The 23,949-nt window shown below is 40.0% G+C and overlaps 1 protein-coding gene across 1 annotated transcript in view; it reads left to right on the top strand.

The window, feature by feature from the left end:
* Positions 1–1,058: 1,058 nt before the first annotated feature.
* HSPA4 (heat shock protein family A (Hsp70) member 4) overlaps positions 1,059–23,949 on the top strand; it is a 40,739-nt gene continuing 17,848 nt past the window's right edge. The window contains exons 1-12 of the mRNA XM_077823608.1: positions 1,059–1,489; positions 8,558–8,615; positions 10,913–11,053; positions 12,185–12,307; positions 12,880–12,979; positions 13,407–13,540; positions 16,888–17,132; positions 18,499–18,575; positions 18,932–19,083; positions 20,290–20,396; positions 20,810–20,943; positions 21,534–21,715. Of these exons, the coding sequence (XP_077679734.1) occupies positions 1,383–1,489; positions 8,558–8,615; positions 10,913–11,053; positions 12,185–12,307; positions 12,880–12,979; positions 13,407–13,540; positions 16,888–17,132; positions 18,499–18,575; positions 18,932–19,083; positions 20,290–20,396; positions 20,810–20,943; positions 21,534–21,715 (1,560 nt within the window). The 5' untranslated portion in view covers positions 1,059–1,382. The remainder of the gene's footprint in view (positions 1,490–8,557; positions 8,616–10,912; positions 11,054–12,184; positions 12,308–12,879; positions 12,980–13,406; positions 13,541–16,887; positions 17,133–18,498; positions 18,576–18,931; positions 19,084–20,289; positions 20,397–20,809; positions 20,944–21,533; positions 21,716–23,949) is intronic.

Below are 23,949 nucleotides of genomic sequence, written 5' to 3' on the forward strand. Positions count from 1 at the left end.
CTGCACCGAGGCAGTTGCGCCGCTGTAGCATTGCAGGTGAAGACGCTCTAAGCTGATAGGAGAGAGCTCTCCCATTGGTTTAATAACTCCTTCGCCACGAGAAGCTGTCTACCCGGCGGGTTAAAGTCTGTATAACTATGTTGCTTACACCCCTGAGCAATGTAATAACTGTATACTGAAGTGAGTGTTTAATGTAGACCTGGGCTAAAAAATGATGGTTTTAATAAAGACACTGGATTTATGGTTTATTACAGCAATCTATAACCCACTAACCCTCCTATAACTGCACAGGTGTTAACAAGCCAATACAGTATGTGTTAGTTCAGCATAAGCAGTTATCTGTTCCACCTTGTATTTAGCTGTGGCATTTCTGAGTACCTTTCCCAAACTCAAAGAAGAGCTCTGTGTAGTTCAAAAGCTTCTCTTCCACCATCGGAAGCTGGGCCAAGAAAAGATATTACCTCACCCATCTTGTCTGTCTGTAATGTTGCCTATGATCCTACTCATACTCTGGATTCTGGCTAATCCAGATTAACTACATTCAAACCTGTATAGGTGAGGGGAGTGACCGTGGCTTTGCACCAGTGTAAGAACAGACTCTGAGGTGGTGTGCCTCACTGTCTCCCTGAGGTACTGTATTTCAAGGCACTGGTGTGGGGGGCAATGTTGTGCCCTGGCTGGAGCATTCGCGGATGAACCCCGCCCAGGATGGGACAACTGCCGACCTCTCACCCCCAGAGTGAGGCCGGGGCTCTGTGAAGGAACCAGGCCCCCGGGGGCAGGGCAAGGCAGGAAGGTGACGTTGCAGGCGGCGAGGCTGCCAGCCCGCTGAGGGCAGGGCACAGTGACTGACTCACAGGGTGTGCCGGGAGGAGCGAAAGGGGAGGTTGTCGGAGGTGAGGATGAGAAAACGGGGAGGAGCCGTGTCGAAGGAGGCGACGCAGCTGCCCCACCCCTATGCAGCTGGGGGAGGGGGGGGGGATATTCTCTGAGCATGCGTACCAGCCGTTTGGCGTAGAGCCGCTCGGGACGTCCCAACGGTCGCTCTCGCCCCCGTATCCTGACGGTCGGGGCGGGGAAAGAGAGCGAGCGCCCCGAGGGAATCTCGCGAGAGGTTTTCCCTCCACTTCCACGCTCCCCTCCTCCTCCGACAGGACGGGATCTTTCGAGATCTCTCCCCCTCCCCTGAGAGGAGACTGCCGGAGCCGCTGCTCATTTAAACGGGCTGAGTCGGCTACGTCGGCACTAGTGAGGCTCAGGCGCCGGTCGGGGCCGAACCAGACGCTTCAGCCGCCCTTCCCGAGCTCCTCAGCCGTTCAGTCTTCGCCCGGCACCCTCCGCTCGTCTCCCGGATCCCTCCTCAGCCCACCCCCGCCCTCAGCATGTCGGTGGTGGGCATCGATCTGGGCTTCCAGAGCTGCTATGTAGCCGTGGCCCGGGCCGGAGGCATCGAGACCGTCGCCAACGAGTACAGCGACCGCAGCACCCCGTGAGTAAAGGGGCGGGGGAGAAGCGGGGGAGACGCGCCGGGGACCTGCCGGATCCCGGCTAGCCCCTGTTAGGCCTGTGCCTGGGGCCTGGTGAAAGGGCGGCGCTGCCCCTTCTCTCTCCCGCTCCCTTGTTGGGGAACGCTGGTGACTTGGGAGGGGGGGTCTCCGGAGCGTGGAAAAGCCTCATAACACCCTGGTTCTGCGCATGTAGTAAATTAGTAACGCGCGGGTGGGGGCTGAGCAGTGCCCTCTCCTTGCGCACCCCGGCGGGATCTGTGTACCGCTGAGAGACCTCGCTGCAGGCCGGGGCGCTAGCCTCTGGGCTCCCCACACGGGCTAAACGCTGGTCCCGTCTTGTGGCGTGCCTGGGAGCTGTGCGGGCGAACCACGGCGCAGCTCGGCGAGCAGGGCTTGGGACATGTGTTTCTGGGAGAGGGACCAGGGGCAGCAAGGCCTAACTCCACTGAAGTGAGAAGGTGGGGAAGAGGGAAATGTAACTTAAAAAAAAAAAAATCAAACTTTTTCAAACAGGAAGCGTGTGTGAGTTTATTTGGTTCACATTTATGACCTACAAATAAAAAAAGGAACTAAGATTGTGCAAAAAGTGCTCTTTTGTTGCTTTTCAGAGTAGCAGCCGTGTATTTGCAAAAAGAAAGGGAGTACTTGTGGCACCTTAGAGTACTCCTTTTCTTTTTTCACTGTGCTTGTATGCTTCAATCTGTCCTCTGTGCTCCACCTTTGAATGTTATGAATATTTTGTCTGTCAGCTCTTAGGGATGCTTCCCTGGGGGAATTCTGTGCAATGCAGAATTAATTTTCTGTGCGGAATTCCACTTTTCCTTGCAGAATAGGCACTGCAGAGTGGCTGGCCGCTGCTAGAGGCCACTGGACCTAGCAGTCTGGCTCCCCACTTCAGTGTGCTCGCCCAAGAGGTGCAGATGGGCTGTGGTTCCTAGCATGCCCTGAACAAAGGAGGTGGCATGTGGGCTGTGGCCCCTGCAGTGAGCGGAGTGCCCAGCCCAGTGGGGATGGAGGTCCTGCGTCTCTGTGTGGTCTGGCTGCTGGGCCTGATCCTCATCTACCCGGGACCTGAAGTGGGCCCCTGAGATGTAGCTGCGTTGGCTCTCTCAAAGGGTGTGAAGAGGTGGGGTCATATCGCATCCAATTGTGGCACAGTAATGAAGCTCAGCGGATCCTCAGCGGCTTGGCTCTGGAGACAGAGAGGTGCAGGTGTCTGGGCCGGGAGGTGTCCTGCAGCTGGGTTCTGGGGGGAGTGGTTTGTGAGTGACTGGACCCCCAAATAGCCCCATCCCAGTACACAACCCCCTCAACTGTACACCCCTCCAGCTCCCTCTCCCTTGGCAGTGTCCTCTGTTTGGGAGCTTGAATTATGGTAACCTTCCAGGGAAGAGTGAAAAAATGAGAATTGACTAAAAGACTGGAGGGACAGTTTTCCCCTAAAAAATACCTAGCTAGCACCTGTGACACACCCAAACTGAGGGAACCAACAAAAGCATAACAGGAAAACAGAAACTGGGTTGTTGTAGGGGTTTAACACTCTATTTGTGAGGAAATTTCTCTTAGCAAGTATGTCTAACAATACAGACAAACAGGTATTTTTAGATTACCAGAAAAATTGAAACTGGTGATTATATTGTGTTGTTTTGACAAATACAATATGCAGAATTTTAAAATTTTGTGCAGAATTTTAATTTTTTGATGCAGAATTTCCCCAGGAGTATTTGGGCAGGGACCTTTTCATCATGACTGTAAAGGGCTACACAGGCTTTTATTTTAGAAACAAAAGTGGCAGTTGAAATACAGCTAGAGTCTTCTCTATACTTTGTGACTGAACTATTTTAAGCTCGTTGTGAGCCACCTCTGTAACTGTCCTCAACAATGCTAATGGTGAGCTTTGTGCTGTACCAAGGTAGAGGAAGATGGCTTCCTTTCTGGTCATAAATAACTCACTAAATAAAATAGCAAGAGACGGTAAAGTGACCTATTGTCAGCAGTATAGCTGAAATTAGAACTTGGGGTGTCCCTGACTCTCAGGTCTTCTTAATAAGGTTGTTTTTTTAGAGGGCTGACTTGTATAAAACTATATTCCGATGTGTCAGAATAAAATGTCCATTCACTTGAACACAGTGTGGTAGGAACTGATAGTATTTTACAACAAACTACATAGTCAAGGTAAAATTATTCATTAGTAACTCCATTTGTCAGTTTTCTCTCATTTTGTGTTGGCAACAGTGATGGATGGCCAGCAGTATGGCCTCATCTTGCTTCCTTGTAAGTAATGCCATAGCTCTGGCTGTCTTTAAGGAAGGAATGTAGAAAAGCTGTATGATTAACATGTTTGTTCATTATACCTTTACTGGTTCTATACAAAGTAATACTGTCAAGGCTTGTTTCTTAAACATGTATTTAAACAGTCTTGAAAACCAGTGTCTAGTAAAATTAGAGAATAACAGATACAAGATGTTGGTTAATTTCAGAAATCTTTCCCAGGTTTCAGGAAATTACTGCTTTTTTAGTTTTGAAACTCTAAAGTGAGTGTGAGTCTTTCCATTTCAGTACATACAATGTAGTGCAGTTTTGCCACAACAGCTAGTAGATGTTCAAAAATAAACCAATACTGGATTTGTACTAAGGGTGCTAGAGGATTAAAAACTTGAAAAGGTTCTCCAGCATCTCTGAGTAAAATGCTAATTATCATGGAATGTCTACATTCAACATTCCCATGTCATTTTAATAACACTAAATAGATTTTAAATCCTGGAAACAAAATTTAAATACACTTTAACCAAAGTCTGAAACGCAAATGTACAAAGATACAATTACTTAGTGCCCTGCTTGAGAGACAGAGAAAGAAGAGGGCCTGGCTCTCAAAGAATTGGATGCTTATCATGTTCAGTTAATTAGGCTCTTTAAAGGTGTCACAAGTTGTGTACTCAGAAAAGTGAGGCATCCAAAATCATTAGTCACTTGTGAAACTTTTGGGCCCAATGTGTAATGTAAAATTAGCTCAAAGTGAGGCTTGAACTTCCTCTACAATGTACTTGATACTACCTGGTTCCACAGATCCAACACTTTCTGGGCGGGGGGAATGGGACAATATGGAGGCAGAGTAAAATAATGTGGTTGGTTTTGGTTTACATAATGAGATTTAAACCTAAGACAGGGTCAGGATGTGTGACTTGCTGTAACCAATATATATTGAAGTATTGTCATCTTAGCAAAATCACTTTGCACAACTGATCACAGTTGAGTTTGTACAGTAGTTTAAAGAAAATGAGTTTTGTGTTTGAATTCTACCCTTGGATCCATGCTTGCTAGGTTCTTATTAAGTTTGGTGGGATCTGCTGATGTTCATCCCAAGGCAGAACTTGACCCTAAAAATATTTGCTCCGTGTTTGTTCAACTTTGAATATATGGAGTCCTCCATATGCCTTCCCCTGCCCCTCTGGTGGTTGCTTATGTGTTGACTAGACCTGTTGTGCATGAACCCTCTGAACAACCACTGGCTCTAATGTTTTTGGGTTGAGGTTGCTCACTTCAGTTGTAACTGAGATGGAGAAATCTAAAAGGGATATTTCTTGAAGTGCTCATATTATGACACAAAAATGAACTTGAACGCAACAAATTACCTGGAGAAAATGAATTCTCAATTGTGAAAATTAAAGTTGCCATCAAACAGAAGCTTGGGGCTGATCTACATGCAGAAATTGCACCAATTTATCAAAGGCCATGTCTACACACTGGGAACTATACCAGCATCGCTTCGGTGCCATCGCTATGCTGGCATAATCCTGTATCATAGACACAATCTATGCTGACAGAAGAGGTTTTGTCAGTGGTGGAGGAACACCGCCTCCCTGAATGATGGTAGCTAGGTCAATAGAATCATTCCTCTGTTGACCTAACTGTCTGTTGTGGATTAGGTTGGCATAGCTATGTTGCTTAGAGGTGTTGATTTTTCACCCCCTGAGTGACAGCTAAGTTGGCCTACATTTTAACTGTAGACCAGTCCTAAATCTTTCAAAACTGATTTAATTAAATCAGTGCAGCTTGTATGGGCACTCATAAATGGTTTGAGTAGCAGCTATCAATTTATATTGATTAAGTACTGAATTAAGATTAAAGCACTTTTAAACCACACAAGGAAGATGCACTGATTTAACTAGACAGATTAAGAAGTTGATTTAGCAAAATAGTGCCATTTCTGTGTGTTGACTGGACTGCTGTCTTGTATGACAGATGGGATGCATGCATCTTCCAAGGTAGTGCATGGAGACAAAGGATAAGTGTAATCTAAAGTGATATCTGAGCAGCACCCACATGTTACTTTGTCCTAGCCTATTAATATGATAGTTGAGTTTTAACTTTGCTGAAATCCTGTCTTGACAAGATTTCACTAGGCTTCCCATGTCCGTCTTGTGATTGCGTCTGCTTCTATTTAAAATGTGTGGGTGTTTGTTAAACTAAATTTTCACCATTTGTGTGTTTATCCTATAATGTTCTTTGAAATTATAACTTAAGTGTCTCTGTTGCTTAAGAAAACAGAAAGGTATATAGCTTGAGCTTTGATATATCGTATGTACCTGTTACTGAGGTCTACATTCAGTCAGCTGGAGGGAAGGGGAAATAGCTCCTAGTGTCTTAATACACAGAAAATACTAAGATCTGACCAGTAAAGCCAGTATGGGCCACATAGGTTCCAAATACAAAACTAAAATATTGGAAAGTTTCCCAACGTTCCTTTTCCACCATCCAGAGACAGAAACTTTTCTTATAAACTTCTTCCTTAGCACTTCTGAGGATTTTTTTTTGAAATCTGCAAAACATATATGAGGCAGCTGTTTAGAAAATAAATGTTCACTAAAGCCAAATATAAATAAGGGCTTTTTAAGATAATCTTACATAGCACTTTTTTTTTTAATTGATCCCTATTGGGATCTCAATAGAACAAATGTGTGGCAGTGTAGGAAAGCCTGTTCTGCTGCTGCCCATGTGGCACCCCTTTCTGTGGATAGAGAGAGGATTCTAGTCTCAGAACTATTAATCTGGAACTCTGGAGAAGCACTACATTAATAACTAAACCAAACGTAGTGATGTTCCTGTGAATTCAGAATGACTCTTGAATTTTGCAGGTAACTAGCTAAATATGTTCTATGCGCACAGGAGAGAAGTAGAACCTTCAGTTAATGCTTCTATATTAATTTCTTCCTAAGGGCCAAATTGAATTAATCTGGTTTCTTGTGGAATGTTTAGCCTGAAGCCTCAAGATATATAGTTATGTCTACGCTAAAAACATTAGTGGCATAGCTGCAGCACTGAAGCTGCACCACTGTAGACACTTGCTACAGTGACTTAAAGGGATTCTTCCAGTGCTGTAATAAATCCATCTCTCAGCCTGTTGGGATCCTGGAAGTATTCTTCTATTGACCTAGCAGTGTCTACACTGGGGCTTAAGTTGGCTTACTTAAATCATGCAGCACATTAAATTTTTCACAGTTATGTGTTATGCCATTAAGCTGACCTAACTTTGTAGTGTAGACAAGTCCACAGTATTAGTTTTATTATTGCCTTAATGTTTCCATAAAACAGAACTTGGTAGCTTTTTATTGGCCAAGCCTTTGAATCACGTTATTAAGCACAAGACATGTTTCTAAGTATGTGCTTCTTAAGTTCATTACAGTGTACTTCTATAAGTGCATGACTGGCTTTCATTTGTTAACTAGACAGTGCACCAACAATGACTATAAAACAATAACCCAATCATGCCATGGCAAATTTCCATGCTGGTGGTGTCTGTTTATTCACTGTGTTAAGGTAGTTCAACATAGCAGGATATTCTAGAAGCCGTTTCTTTCGCTTCCCATGGGGCAACCAGTTCTGTAGAGCAACTCCCTTGTGTGCTGCATTGGGATCAATGTAATAATTATACCTATTAAAATGTGCTTGTTAGTAGTAAAAACTGGTTGAAATAATCCCTTTACAATGTTGCTTGCAGACAGATAACTTGGCCTAGAGGAACCATGTGGGAAATCTGTTTGATTTTATTTTTGAGTGTATTCAGATTTTGTAAGGGTGCTGACTGTTTAACGTAACAGTTTTAAAATTCCTCAAGTAAGGAGGCTTGACCAGTAGTAACTCTCATTCTCTAAAAAGATGAGGACTTCTTTTATCTCTTAAAGAACTGGTAGGCATCAAAAAGCAACACACACACATTCTTTTGAATAAAGTGTGTCTATTTGACTTTCCATGATCCAAACCCTGATGTTTGGTTTGATTTGGTGTTTGTGGGCTTTTTGCCTTGTGCTTATTCTATTCAGTCTTCCTTGTTGTTGGAACTGAAGAGTTAATTTTAAATTAGTCCACTATACAGATATTTATAACTATAGAAATGAGTTTTTCCTTGGTATTTTTATTTTCACAAATATGATGGTGAAATTGGGTATCCATGATCACCTGCATTAATGGATGACAAAATTAGCCCTCTTGACTAATATTTATTCACCTTGTTGTGAACAACCATCATCCTGTCAGATTTCTACCCCACTGTATAAATTGCTTTGCAGACAAACCTTCAAAAGTGGCCAGAAACAGAAGTTGCCTTAAATTATGAATTCTCTTCTAAAATGAAGAATGTAAATGTGTTTAAATTTAAAATTAAGGCTGGACAAATGTTACTTTTTTATTATGAAACTTAGTAGGGAATGCATTTGACTATTAACAGGTTTCACTGCTCATAAGTTTGCTATTTGTTAGAGAACTACTCCATAATGAGTGTTATGCTCTTCAAATATTATTCTAGAGCCATAATGGCAGAGTGGTCCTGCATTGTTAATATATTGACTCTTAGTAGTTAACAGTGGGAAGAGCTTGGGGAAAATAGCAATTTTAAAATGTTGTTACAGTAGTCTTGTTCTATACAACTGACAGTTTTATCTAGTGATAGTCTTAATCTTTAAATACATTTAAAAAAATCACTCAATGGCTGCTTGTTAGAAATCTTTATTTCTAAACTTGAATTAGATCAGAAATGTTTCTTCTCATTCTAGGTCATGTATAGCCTTTGGACCCAAGAATCGTTCAATTGGAGCTGCAGCTAAAAGCCAAGTAAGGATTTTGTATGTTCAAGAACTGCTTATAAACCAAAGCAAAATTCCTAACACAGTGTTTTTTCCAGTATTTTCTTGTTTATGGAGAGACTACAAATATCCATGTCAAAGTGGATATTTGCTTCTAAATTAAATCTTTAATAAAACTCTTAAGAAGCATTTGAGCTTTATTAAGCTGTTCAGTTTGTAACTCTGTAATCTGTCATTGTTCTGGATTGGGACTTAAGGGTTACGTAAGAATGTACTACTTGTTGTACATAATAGAATTTTCCCTTTTTAAAAGAAATCTGAGAAATTACATACCAAAAATCTTGTTAATGTTTGGATTGCATAATCAAGCACTCAAAGTAAATACCATTTTCTCATGAAATGTTAGTTCATCCTCCTTGTGCATATGCATTAGGATAGTCTTTAATTACAACATTGCATACCGTTCTTTCCATGGGATCCTTGCCTCATTCATTGCACAGGCTGGAGGCCAAAGGGGCAGATAGATTTATGGTTGCCCATGCAACCATAAATGTCATTCCAGTCTTCTGAGTGCTTGACTTTACAACCTAAATAACTGTCTGCTAATAGTTTTTTGTATAGCCAAGTAGAGTAGTTATGTAAATATTAATCTGGGAGTAAGGCAAGATTTAGCTGATTTATGACCCTTCCTATCTACCGGTCAGATTGTTGCCAATTTTTATTTTTGTAAAAGATGTTTCCTGCTGGATATATTGTTTGTCACCTGCAGAAAGTAACTTTTCAAACACTGTCAACATTTCACAAGAACAAATATCTCTAGATATTAGGAAATGATTTCCAGAATCCCTGAGATGCTTAAACTACACAGCAAGCATACTGTAATTGTGATCCCCCACATGTTCAGTGCGTTTTCTTCTTTTGCTAGAATTAAATGGAAACATCTTGTCAAATGTAGAATTGCTCCCTATGTGTGTTTGGTCTGATGTTGCACTAAGGTGTTTGCTGCCTGGAGATGCACATTGGTGCAGGGATATAGTTGATATGCAGTTTGAACTGTAATAACTGGATTTCTGGAAATTCTAAGAGCAAGTTGCTTTTTAAAGGGACAGTCAATTTAAAATCTAGTTACATATATTAAAAAAAAAAAAGTAAAGTTAATGTCTGATACTAAGCATGCCCTTGAGCACCCATACCAGTTCTTGACTAAGGCCTGGTCTACAGCAGAAAATTATATCAGTTTAACTACGCTGGTCGGGGTGTGAAAAGTCCACACACCTGAGCAGCCTAGTTAAGTCAACCGAAGTCCCTGTGTCGGCAGCGCTAGGTCGAATTCTTCTGTTGACCTAGCTACTGCCTCTTGGGGAGGTGGATTATCTATGCTGATGGGAGAATCCCTCCTGTCAGCGTAGGTAGTGAGTGACTCTACACTCAAGTGCGACAGTGGTGCAGCTGCTGCAGCGCAGCTGTGCTGCTTGTAGCATTTTAAGTGTAGACAAGGCCTTAGCTTTCCCTTATGTGTTTTCCTCTCCCTTCTTGCTAGTGAAAGAATCATGTAAATATAATGGAAAACCTAGTATTCAGAAAAATGGCTATGCGTAAAGTGCTGTCACACACGTTACAAAGAAATTAAAAGCAGATACTTTTCTTCTCATCCTTGGTTACGTTAATCATAGGTGTTACTTATAACAAGAGTATCTAGACAATTTTCACTACTTCAAGTTGACTGTCCTTTTAAGTCCCCGCTTGGATTTTAAATGGGTTCACGATAACACTGGAAGTTTTTTAGGTAGGAACGTTCCAAAGTAGGTAGTAGTATCATGCAGGAATGTCACATGGAGTTGGCTGGCCAGAGCAGGACAAGATAATGGGCCGGAAAGTGACGTTAAATGTGCTCAATGTCCTTCCTAGCTTAGTTGGTGGCAAGCTGGGGAAGGTGGTCAAAGTGGGGAGAAAAGTAGGGGAAAAGAGGAATACAGTGAAGAGAGGTATATTCCTAAAGATGGAATTTTACAGCTATTTGCAGAACACCTTTTAAAAGTGAACTGTATTTACATGGATTTTCATCAACATTTGCTCAAGGTTTTAAAATAGAATTTTTAAAAATCTAAACAAACTCCTGCAAGAATCATTTGGGAGATGAAAGGGGAAGAGGTAGGTTTTTGGGTTCGGGTATTTTAGTAGACACCTTATATTGTTGGAAAATACAAATTAATTACAAATTTTGATTTGGCAAGAAAAGCATAAACAAACTTGCTATTGGCTTATTTTCTCTGAAATTCAGAAGCTCCCCTGCCATCTCAGACTAATGTATTTTTCTCCCTTTAGGTTATTTCAAATGCAAAGAACGCCGTACAAGGTTTTAAAAGATTTCATGGCCGTGCATTCTCAGATCCCTTTGTTCAAGCTGAAAAAGATAACCTGGCGTATGAACTTGTCCAGCTGCCGACAGGCTCAGCTGGCATCAAGGTGAGTCAGACATACTTGGAAGAGAACCACAGGGGAAACTCAATGACAATTCATATGTCTATTTAGCTTTGAACCCTTTTGCACTGGGGCCTCTACCTTTGCAAATGCACTTTCCATTAGAAAAATCTTCATTGCTGGATTAATAAATGTAGGGAGATCTGTAGTGTAGGCTAAAATTCAAGCTAGTAAAATCTACTTATTTTATGAAGGAGGCTTAGAACTGCCTTGTGAAATAGACTATCTTGGCTATTTCTTTAAATAAACTGATTTCAGAATGATAGAGAACTTAATTGAATAGAATTGTATGTAGTGTGGGAAGGATCTGTGTAAACTTTTTCATATGACTCAAGCCTGAATAGTAGTACCCTTTTGAGACCTGAGCATCTTGATTAGATATTCCCAATTGTAACACACAGTGGTCATTGATGTGCTCAAGTAAGAATTAAGACTTAGATTCCTTTTCACTTGTGATTTAGCTAATCCAGGATTTGAATTCATTTATTAGAATGCTATTGTTTATCAAGGTCTGCTTTAAATTTAAAAAACCTCTTTGCTGTGTGAACAGTCTTTTGCGCTCCATAGTGAGTTTGGGAAATGAAGAAAGTACCAGAATAATATTCGGCACCAATGCTTCAGATATACTGCAAGGCTAGAGGAGAAAAGCAGAATATTTCAGACCAAATTTCAATAAATATATTTATATTTTAGTTGCAAAACCTGTTCAACCATGGAGGAATTTCCTTAATTTAAAAATAGCCTAGTGGTATCTAATGGAACAGGCTGTTGTTTAAAGGCCCGGTAAAGAGTCAGCTGCATACATTCTTACATTTGGAACCCACGAAACTTGAGCTTGTATACATGTCCTTTTCAACTTGCCTCTCTTAAAATGTCTTGAATTCTCAGATGTAAATATGAATAAAATGAGAAACTGTCATCTTATCCTGTGGTGCCTTCCCTACATGGCTTAGGCAGTGAAGTGGGGGCAATTATACAAGTATGCTGCAGGACTTAGGCTTGGTGTTAAGGACCACTTACTTTTTTTTTTTTTTTTTGCAGGCTTAGGTCACTACTTAATATCACTTGAGCATGTTTCTTGTCATTTACTGTACTTATACAAGCTTTTCATTAAAGGTTATGTATCTGGAAGAAGAACGAAACTTCACCATTGAGCAAGTGACAGGAATGCTCCTCACGAAACTAAAAGAAACTGCTGAGAATGCCCTTAAGAAGCCTGTAGTTGACTGTGTTGTTTCTGTAAGTAGGTGATGGTAAACTTGATTACGTTAAGTTGGCTACATAGTGTATCTGCATAAATTGAAGAATCATGGTGATAATGGAGTTGTATTGCAATTTATAAACCAAATAGATAAACAAGGTTCACATAAACTAGTGCCCCTGCTTATTTTCAGTAAACCTTGTGACTTTTTTTACTCAGATCTCTCCCTGAAAACTGATGTTTAGCTTATCATGCTAACATTCTAAATATATTTTAGAGATTTAATCAATAAAATAATACTATTTGTAGCTGGGTTTGCTCAGTTTTCACTAAAATGAATGGTTGTAAAGATGAGATCAAGTGGAAAGGCATGAGAAAATTATATAAGCAATTAAATCAAACCATTCTCTTCCCCATGTAGCTACTCACTTTTCCTTGCTTGCAACACTCAAAATAAAAATCTTGAACTTGCAGGAAATACTTAAAAATAAATAAATAAAAGTGGGGAGGGTTTGGCTTGTGTACCAGACCTCTGAACAATATTTTTCTGTTGATTTGGTAGAGGATTGCCTTTCAAAATATGTATCTCACTGCTATGCATTTCTTGCAGGTTCCGTGTTTCTATACAGATGCGGAGAGGAGATCTGTGATGGATGCTACACAGATTGCTGGCCTCAACTGCTTGCGACTAATAAATGAAACTACTTCAGGTAATCTTATTCTCTTTAAAACGTATACAGGATTGGAATTATAAATCTTCTTTCCCCATGTCTGTCACAAACCCCTTCCATCAAGAATTACCAGTTCTATACACTAATCTGACTCTGCTCTCCAAGGTTCCTAGAATCCGAGTTATTTCTATGGTAATACAGCTCCAGACTTTCTTCTTTAAAGATACTTAGAAATAAATGCAAGACATAAGAGGAACTAATAACTGTTTTTTTTAGTTAGTCTTCCATGCCATAGCTTTTGTATCTGGTCCATTATTTAACCAGATTCAAACTTTATAACTTGGAAAAATAGCATTAAATCTTGACAGTATAGTTATTCTTTAACAAGTATTGTTCAGGAAAGCAGCCAAAAAAAGGAGATGAATGACTGCCATTTTGTTTACTATATTGACTTTTTTTTTTGTAGTTGCTCTTGCATATGGAATCTATAAACAAGACCTGCCTGCCCTAGAAGAGAAGCCAAGGAATGTCGTTTTTGTTGATATGGGACATTCTGCATATCAAGTTTCAGTATGCGCATTCAACAAAGGAAAACTGAAAGTAAACAATCTTATGCATCCATTGTAATTATGAGTAAAAACATTCACGTTACGTTTATGGACTACAATAGGCTTGGTTGACTGCCTTAATATGACAGTTTATCCAGGCAGTGCAACTTATACTTTCCAAAGGTTCAACTTTGTCCTATGTTAGAGAACTGGGAAGAAGATCTGCTTAAGTTTTCATTGCTACGCTTGTTGAAACAAACATGTTTTCTTCAGTCACTTTTTGGTATAGAGTTAGAGTTCAGTTTATTTTTTATTAACTTCTCTATAGTAATAGTACAACTTACAAGACGGGATGTCTTTTTAAAAATGGTGCTTTAGTTCAACCACGAATTCATGTCTTAAAGCAGGAATTACTGGATTAATTTATTGTTATGAAAGTCTGACTAAATGACCATAATGCTTCCGGTTGACCTTGAAACCCATGATATGAGCGCTATAGGAAATATAACAGGTGTGAAAGTGTCAACAGTTAATTAAATCTCTTAGAACTTCCTTAACTTGAGCAGGTGATTAGATTGGATCTTTCTTTGAAGCACAATTGCCTTAACACTTGTTTCTATTAGGTATTAAAATTTTTTTTCTTTGAGAAAAAATCTTCAGTAATGTTAGCAGCATAGCCAAAAACGTATTATGAAATCCAGTAATCCTATATTGCTGCTCCAGTGGAAGGAACAAGTAATTGTGTTGTGATAGGCGCTCAGATAGTTAGGAGAGTAGTGCCTTAAGAGAACTGAAAAGTAAGCTAAAGTCTTAGAGCATCCTAGTTTAAATGGAATATAGCTGAGATTATGTTGTTCTGAACCAGAAGGCTACAAAGTGCTTTGATGGGTCCAAGAACAAATTAATTGTATGGAAACTTTAATAAAGTTAACACACTGAAACAATAGGAATGGTACATATTGAAGGAGAGAGGTGAAGTGTTAATAAGTACTGGTGTGCAGAACTGGATAACGTCATTTCTAGGTGGTGTGGAATTTCGAATTCAGCATATTTGAAAAAGGGATTGAGAAATCGGTGAGATGGAGGTAAAATGATGCAACAGGAAAAGATCAATCTTAGATTGTCATTCTGTGAGCAGAATGAGTTTAGATATGGGAGTGAAGGAACTAATCTCAAAGCCATAGTCTAGTAGCGATAGAAAGGAGGCCTTTTGAGATTGGGTGATGTGTGCATGTGCAAGTGGTACATGCATTTCAAAACTGTCTGGAATTCAGGCAAATTAGAAAGGCAGTAGAGAAGGGTCTTGTCTTAAAGATGTGAATTAACAGGTGAATAAATGAGCACTTATCTGCAGGAGTTAAACATGAAGAAAACAAATGAGTTTATTTTTAGCCCGGTGTGGACATGCAGGCAGTACCCTTTTAGGCATCATAGATTAAACTGGGATATGACTCAAACTCTGGCAGTAGTGTAATGAAGGTTGAAGAGTACAAGATCATGCTACTCTGCACCTGTGTTCCTTGTGTTTGATAAGCTGAAAAGTCTTCCTGTAGCAGTGGGAGTCCTGGCTACCCTAGTGCTAGCACTAGACCCAGGTGTCTAGAAATAGATTGGTGCCAGGGGTTATGCAGAACAAAGGTTATGACAATTTAAGGCAGGGGAACCACATAATTGCTACTGTAATCTCCAATATCACCATATTAATGCATATATGACATGTAGTTGCCTTTTAATATTTGGGGATATTGATTTTTTTGGGTGCGCGCCAGAGCTGAGGACTCTATCGATATACAGGATTGAAACTCCTGCAGGCATTAGCAATTTGAAGTGAACTATCTTACTGTTCTTCAAGTAGCATCCCTATGGGTGTTCTACTCTAAGTGTATTCCCATCCCTGCGCCTTGGATTGGAGATTTTAGGTCGCAGTGTCTGTTCAGCCTGTGCATGCACTCTCTGTCTCGGGCTCTGATAGAACTGATGTCTTTCTCAGATAGAATTGCGTCCCCCATCAACGAGGCCCTGCTTAATCCAGTGAAATCTATGTGGCAGGCACTAGCCACAGTACCCCCTCCGTGCAAATGGGCAGACAAAAAAGTGTGTCCTCTAAAGACATGGACATTTTGTTTTCTCACCCCTCCCCAAATTCCCTGCTTGTCAATGCTGTTAACAAATGTGGCAGACAGCACCATGCTAAAATGACACCATGTGACAAGGACTGAAAAAGACTGGATTTATTTGGATTGAAATCATATTAATCAGCAACAGATCTATGAGATCCCCAGTCTCTAAGCAAAGACTTTTTAGTGGGATATCAGACTGTATTATCTACTGCTATCGCACACAGACCTTTATTCTCCTTCTGGAGCGCAAACTCGCTCTACAAGATCTGCCTCCACTTCCACAGCCTTCCTCAATAACATTCCAATCACAGAAATATGAAGAGCAGTGACTTGGGCATCTGCTTGTACATTTGCTGGACGCTTTGCAGTCATCTGTGACTCAGCATTTGCTGCTGTATTTGGCTTGGCTGTACTGTCTTCAGTATTGGACTCTGCGTGCCCCTCCCACTCCATTAGGGGTACTGCTGTAGTCCCCTAGAGTGGCGCACCCATAGGGACACTACTTTAAGAGACACTACTGCACCTTGTGCAGTCTGGGACGGTCAAAACATTACACAGTTCTCTTACTCTGTTCCGTTTTGGTGAATTGTGTAATCCATGTCACCTCTAACTGGTATAGACAGGTATAGTGTATGACATACTATCCTCGACAAGACATGCACTTGGTAACTAGAAACATCATCTAATCTTAAAACTGTCTCTACAGTGCTAGCCCAGGGAAAAGACCATCTCTGTCAGGATTGCACCCTTGCTGCTCTTACACATGGCACTTCTATAGTGGCACAAGTAGGAGCATCAGAGTGAAATAACTTTACTTCTGCCGGCAGTGCTGGTAAAGTGAAATGTGCCAGAGTGGCATGGGACTATGCTTCATTGCTGGCAGGGGATGAACCAAGTGAAGGCACTGAGGAGGGAAATAAAAGGTTGTTAATTGGTTCCTTTTTTTCTACTAGTAGCAGAAAGTGGTTACCAGGCTGCTCCAACACAAAGCATTTATCTTTGTAAATGATGGCAGTAGGGGGGAAAAAGCTGAGCAATATATCTGATTCTTTCTGGTTTTACTCCTGCCACTGCCATAGCAGAAGATCTGTGGAGCAGCCAGGCGTTATTCTCCTAAGCAGGATTATGATGTCAAATATATATTACTGGAACAAGCTATTCTGAGTATTCAGACAAAGAAATTACTTAACCTGTATTGGTTACTAACAGGTTTTAGTGAGTAATCAGTAAATAGAACCATTTTCTTACTGAAATATTTTACTCCTTGTCTCGTTTTTAGGTTCTTGCTACAGCATTTGACACCACACTTGGTGGCAGGAAGTTTGATGAAATGTTGGTTAACTATTTTTGTGAAGAATTTGGGAAAAAATATAAATTAGACATCAAATCAAAGATTCGTCCATTGCTGAGACTATTTCAGGAGTGTGAGAAACTGAAGAAGCTGATGAGTGCTAATGCCTCTGATCTCCCAATGAACATAGAATGCTTCATGAACGATATTGATGTTTCTGGAACTATGAACAGGTATCGTCAGATTGCTTAGCATAAAGTCTGAGTTGATTTAAAAACTGCAAAAATAGGGAAATACAAATGTTTTGATCACCTTTGGTACATTTAGGTCACTGATTCTAACTCGAGTTATTAGCAACAAAGTAGTGAACAATGACTCTTTAGTAGCCTGCATGAATTAAGCAGGCAGTCTGAGTTACTAGTGTCCTAATTAAAAAACAGTTGTCAGTCTGGCACAATGGTGAATGGTCACAATGGGAATGAGGATTGAACTATCTTTTTGCCCTTACGTGTGTCATGTTCTCCTGTGTTCTAGTATTAGAACTAGTACAGGTGATACCTCCAGAGCATAATTCACAAACATTGCTGGGGCAATGGGGGAGAAATATATGTTGACCCTTTGTATGCTGTACATGTGATCACTAGAGGATTTGAATTACTAAACTGTTAATATGGCACTTTCTAGATCGCTGAAATTAGTTAAAAGAAAGGTTTCATGTTGGCATTTAACAGATAATAGAAAACTGAGGCTCTCATTTAAGGAACAACAAACTGGTGCATAGCTTATAAATAACAATAGTTTAGACAATGAGCAGAAGAGGGGAAATGATTAGTATACACTTTCATAGAGATTGTCACTGCTTTTGAATTAGTAAGTTTCACCATCTCTTGCTCTACATTCTATAACAGAAGTTAAGAACAGCTTGGAAGCAGTTAAGATAGAACCTAAGTTTGAACCATGTTCATCAGCAGTAATGGGCACTTATCTTTAGACTTCATGCTCCTTGGTGGCCTGTCAAAACCCAAATCTATGGACCTTCAAGTGCAAGGGAAGAGGGACATATTCACTTTAGCATTTGATTATTTTTGTGGTGGGTGTTGTAATTAATGCATGTAATCACTATAAAAATTGATGTAATGTAAATTCTTCAGGACAGGGACTGTGTTTGTAAAGTACTGTACCTAGCAGAGTGGGATTGCAATCCTGGTTAGTAGCCTCTGGGCACTAGCCTAATATAAAAGGTGGCTGGAGTTGGAGGGATCATGGCAGAATAAGTATCATTTGTACGTGACGCTCTCCAAAAGTATATACCAAAATATCTTACTCTTGATGAGTTTTCTTTTTGGCGTGGGTGTAGGGTTGTTGTAAATCGCACAAACTTGTATTGTGGAATATTCAGCTCTGTTTTATTATACAAAAAATCACTTTAGTGAAACACAAAACTTTATAAAATACTCTAGGATTCTGGATGGAGAAATAGAAAATTTACACTACGTAAACTTAAAATTGCTTTTTTCCATTTCAGCTGCATACAGTTGCGTTTTGCAATTTAAATTTTTGTTCATGGGAGTCTAACTTGACGTATGGCTTTTTCAACAGGGGCAAATTTTTAGAGATGTGTGATGGTCTCTTAGCTAGAGTAGAACCACCTCTTCGCAGTGTTCTGGAACAAGCCAGTAAGTGTACATGCATTCTCTTGACTACAATGCTTAATGGTATACATACAGGAAGAAAATATATCCATGGTTTTAGCTTTCTTTAGATGTTTGCCAAATCTTAAATTTAAACTTTTTTGCGCACTTGATTTTATGTAGCAGTTCAGTTACAAGTAGCATAAAAATTTCCTTAAAGAATCCCTGTGTAAAATAGGATATTTTGATATCCGAGAGTACAAAACTTTTAATGGTGGCTAGAGATTTTATTGTAATCAAGTGCAATACCTTCTTCCTTGTTTAAGAGGCACTAAATGCTGCTAATTTAGTGTAGGAATTTTCATAACACAAAGTTGCTAATGTATGTCTGCTTTTTTTAGAGTTAAAGAAGGAGGATATTTATGCAGTAGAAATAGTTGGTGGTACTACAAGAATCCCTGCTGTAAAGGAGAGGATCAGTAAATTTTTCGGTAAAGAAGTCAGTACAACTTTGAATGCAGATGAGGCTGTTACACGAGGCTGCGCATTGCAGGTAAACAATTGCCTGTATGCTAGGGGTCTCCTTATTCTTTGTTACTGCAGTCAGTGAGGTCATGTTGTGCTATAGTATCAGGCATTGTGAAACTTATTTCACCTTTTTGAAGTGCGTATGTGCTGTAAAAGTGATTTGATTGAACATTAAGAAGTGGGCAGTGGACGGGTGAGATTGGCTCACTGCATAGACTGTTTATGTTGGCTGATCAACTGAGATGTCTGGCTGAGGCAGACAGCACAATCAACAACTTGGCATGATCCTCTAGAGTTGGGTATATGTTCCAGTTATGACTGGAAACAATAGATGCTATATAAATACATTAAATATTAAATTATTTTTTCCACTGCAAGACTTTTACTGGTATCTTGGCAGATAGCTGAATTCTTCTGTAGAACTAACACTAAGAACAGGTTGACATTAAGAGTAATCATGAAATTAGGCAAAGCAAGATTACATTGCATTGTTGCTTAGTTAAATGTATTGCATATCTTTTTATAGAAGTGAAACCTAGTTCAAGTAAAGAATAAGATGACATGGCTTGACTTAAATTCTTGCAAATGAAAACTACATTGGTGTGACGCTTGCTATATCCAACCCTGGAGCAGTGCTAGAGTCTTTGCTAGAGAGACAAGTTTAAAGGTCTAATAACTTGCGTATTACATGAGCTTGAAGCAAATACTATGTATTGTTTCAAGTGCTCACTAATTGTCATTTTTGACAACTCTCTTTTCAGCCATTAGTAAAGGGTAAAACATCTGTTTCTAGTTCTAGCTGTTCTCGAGAAAGGGCCTTTACTTTAATTGTTGTATGGCACTTGAATACCATGGTGATATGCCCCTTAGAAATCCCTGTTAATTTAGGGTTTTTTGACTCCTACATCATTTGTTAGCACTAAACATTTTATTGGAGCCATTAAAATATTCAGAACCAGAAAACTTGCCACCAGATGATCTTGAGTGACCAACTGGAGGAGAAATTTGATTCACTTAGAATGAATACAAACAAAACATGACTGTCCCTGAAGTTGTTTATAGCAAAAGCGCATGACTCCATTAAAACAAATAGGATATTTTAAAAATTTAGGTGTCTAACTTGGAGTTAACATATTTGTAATAGTCATTAAACAATCTAAAGGTCTGGCATTACTGCTATTTGTATTTTCATTCTGTACAATTGGACTTACTCTTCTGCTATTTCTTATAGTGTGCTATTTTGTCCCCGGCTTTCAAAGTGAGAGAATTTTCTATCACAGATTTGGTACCATACCCTATTTCTTTAAGATGGAATTCACCAGCAGAGGAAGGGTTAAGGTAAGAATTTAACACTACCAGATCTTTAGCATGCCCGTAAAAGGCTCAAAACGGAAGCTACCGAAAAGTAGACCAGATTGATTCACTTATTGTAAAAATTTTGAAAGCCTAAATGCCAAAACTTCAATTACTGCTCTTGTGGTGGTAACAGTAAAAAGCAATCATTTTAGCTTTTGTCTAGTTAAATACTTTAGCTTTTTAAATATACACATTCTTTAATTTGTATCACTGCTAATGAGAGTCTATGGTAAAATGGTGGTCAAGGTAAAGCCATATGTTGTGCAGTAAACTTAAGTTGTCGCCTTTGTATCCACCTCTTTGAGGCATTTTAGTGCTTCTGCTAGGTCTTGTTGCATATTTCCTTCTAGATATTATAACAGCTGCCTACTTTCATATATCTCTTCCTTCCACAGCAACTGTGAAGTTTTCCCCAAGAATCATGCAGCTCCATTCTCCAAGGTCCTCTCATTTTTCAGAAGGGAGCCTTTCACTCTTGAGGCCTACTATACTACTCCCAAGGAGTTGCCTTACCCAGATCCTGCTATAGGTATTTAACAAAGGGAAAGAAGAAATAAGAACTAACTCCATATAGTTAGAAAAGAAAGTTGGGGTGTGTGCGTGGAGTGTTATCAACTTTTTGATCTTGTAGGTTGGACTTTCCCATCCCACTCTAACAATTATGATACTGAGGGTGTGTTAGCACATTAGTATCTTTTGGTTACATGTTTTTGTATGACTCAGATTGGGTTTTAAAGCCATGTGAGTGGAGAACAAAATTCTAAACTCCCAAACCACATTAATTAGAGGAGAAACATATGCCAAACGGAAAAAGATAGTTTAGTATTTGGGCAGAGCTAAAGGTTTCCTAAAACTACCCACAGCCATTTTTCCAAATGCCACATTTCTAAACTTTAAGTGTATCCAGAAAATGAGGGACAAACTGCAAAGCACAGTAAATGTTACTATGACTAATTGAATAAAATAAATCATTTAGTTCAGTTATTTTTGGCAAATGACTTCCACAATTGGATTTAATTGCAGTCTGTTATCAGCAATAGTCAAGATCTGCTAAATGTTCACACTTGATTATTTATCTTGAGTAAATATATCCTTTTTTCTCTCTCCTGGAATGTTTAGCTCAATTTTTGGTTCAAAAAGTCACGCCGCAAACAGATGGATCCAGTTCAAAAGTGAAAGTCAAAGTTAGAGTAAACATCCATGGTATTTTCAGTGTTTCCAGTGCATCTTTAGTAGAGGTTCACAAATCTGATGAGAATGAAGAGCCCATGGAAACAGACCAGCATGCAAAAGAGGAAGAGGTAATCCATTTTATTGCTATGGAGGTCACCTAGGAAAGAACTTGGAACTGAGAACAAACTGATTGCTCATAATTTGGTCTCAGTTTCAGAAAAACGCCAGGACTAGTGCATTAACCCTCTAAACCAGATCAAGTAACAGTTATATCTTTCCACCCACATTGCTGCTTAGGCATCAGATGGATTTGAACACAGTGTGTAGATTGTTACTTGCATCATAGTCTAGATGAAGCATGCAAATGTAATGCATTAGCCTTGACTTTTCCTGAAACTACGGCCAAATTATAGGCAACTCATAAGTGGATAGTTTGTTCTTTCACAATTTCTGTACATCACAAAAATCACCACACGTTTGTCAGTCTCTGCCTAGGGAAAGCCCATGACGAAGGACTGGGTTGGTGATGCAGCTGTAGATTTAAGAACGTTGCTAAATAGATAGGGAAGAGAATACAGGGCTGTATCTTTATATCCTACTTAATAGTTCTGTATTTTGGGAATACTAGTCTTGCACAACAATACTGTTACAGGTTAGTTAGTGAACAAACAGACAAAACTAATATATTTAGTTTAAGGAACAATATTTGGTAGCTTGCAGGCAAAACTTGTTTTGTAAATGTTTTCGTTATATATATTATTCTCTGTGAAACTTCCAAGGTTTTTGTCTTTGGTTTTTTTTCCCCAAGTTTTTTTTTGTTTTGATTTAAATGTTTTCCAGCAGTTTGTGTCTCTCAGACACAAAGTGTCGGAGAATAATTGAAAATGAAAGAAGGGCAAAATGTAAACATGTATTTGGTAAATGCCAACAGTGTGCTTAGAGACAAGGTGGTGGGTGAGGTAATCTTTTGTTGGACATTTTTCTGTTATGAAAATATAATTGATGTGTCGTGTATATCACTGGATTCTTGATGCACTTGTCCAGAAATTCTTCTTCAAGGTGGCCCATGAAGAGGTTGGCATATAGGGGAGGTTGGTCCAATAAAAGATATTACCTCACCCACCTTTTCTCTCTTAATATCCTGGGACTGACATGACCACGACAACACTGCATACAACAGTGTGCTTGGCACTTGTACATAAGAGTGAGTGTTTTGCTGTCTGTCCATGTAGACTGTAAGCACCTCTAGACAAGTTCAGTATATTGGGAGTACCATAGGATGGTTCTGACTTCCAAGGCAACACACACACTACCCTCCAAATCAGCAGACCACACTGCCGTTGGTACTGATCCCTTGGCACTGACCCGAGCACCTGATGCCTTGGTACTCAAAGCCTGGGCACTGAGGGTCACTCACAGTAGCCCTAGTACTTTCCACCTCAGTGCTGACTACGTCCCATCTCTGCACTGAAACTTCATATAATGTCAAGTTACTTATTGGTGGACCCAGGACCATAGTCAGTTCTCCTCAAGAAACTGAGGTGCCTGCCAAACGACCAGGTGTTGGAGGCACTGATACACCAGGCTAGTGGCAGGACAGAAGAAGCCTTCAGCTCCCTAAATGATTCAGGGATGACTGGGTTTTTTAGGACTCTTATTTCCTGACCTCAAAGAGGAAGCAGACATGATAAATCATCTTTTTAGATGGTGCTCTTCTGTCCAGTTTTTGTCAGCTACAGAGATCCTTATAGCTGGTGAGGAAGAAACAAATTCCCCTAGTTACTATCCTCTGCCACTTCCTCCTGCCACCCTACAGTCTGGGGCTTCCATGAGGTAGTAGGTTTGATGCAAATGTCAAGACCCTAAGAGGACCAAGAGAAATGTTTTGTTCTCACCCCCTGCATAAAACTTGTAAAAGTTTTAAGGTCTCATGCAATTATGTCACACAGCATGCCAGACTTCACCTATGCTCCATGAAAGGATGATTGAAATCTGTACATCCTACCAAGAGACACCAGATGAACAGGGTCGTGGTACCACCAGAAGTCCTCTCCAAATTAAACGGTGGAAAGACACTTTTCAAGTATGCAACAGAAAATCCTCTACACTTTCCTACCCAAGGCTCTGATGGATGCATCCACTTATTTAGATGACCTTCAAATTCAAGGCCCTCGGGAAGCTCTTCTCCACATAAATGTCCGAGAGCTCAGGGCCATCAGTTCGTCATGAAAAGGGTTCCTGCCTCTTTTTCATGGTACAACTGGGGATAGACAGAATCACAGCAATGCACATCAACAGGCATGAGGGAGCAAGATCGTCCATACTCTGTCAGGAAACCATACATCTGTGGAATCTGTGCATT

This window comes from Eretmochelys imbricata, chromosome 8, assembly GCF_965152235.1.
Source record: "Eretmochelys imbricata isolate rEreImb1 chromosome 8, rEreImb1.hap1, whole genome shotgun sequence".
NCBI classification, from domain to species: Eukaryota; Metazoa; Chordata; order Testudines; family Cheloniidae; genus Eretmochelys; species Eretmochelys imbricata.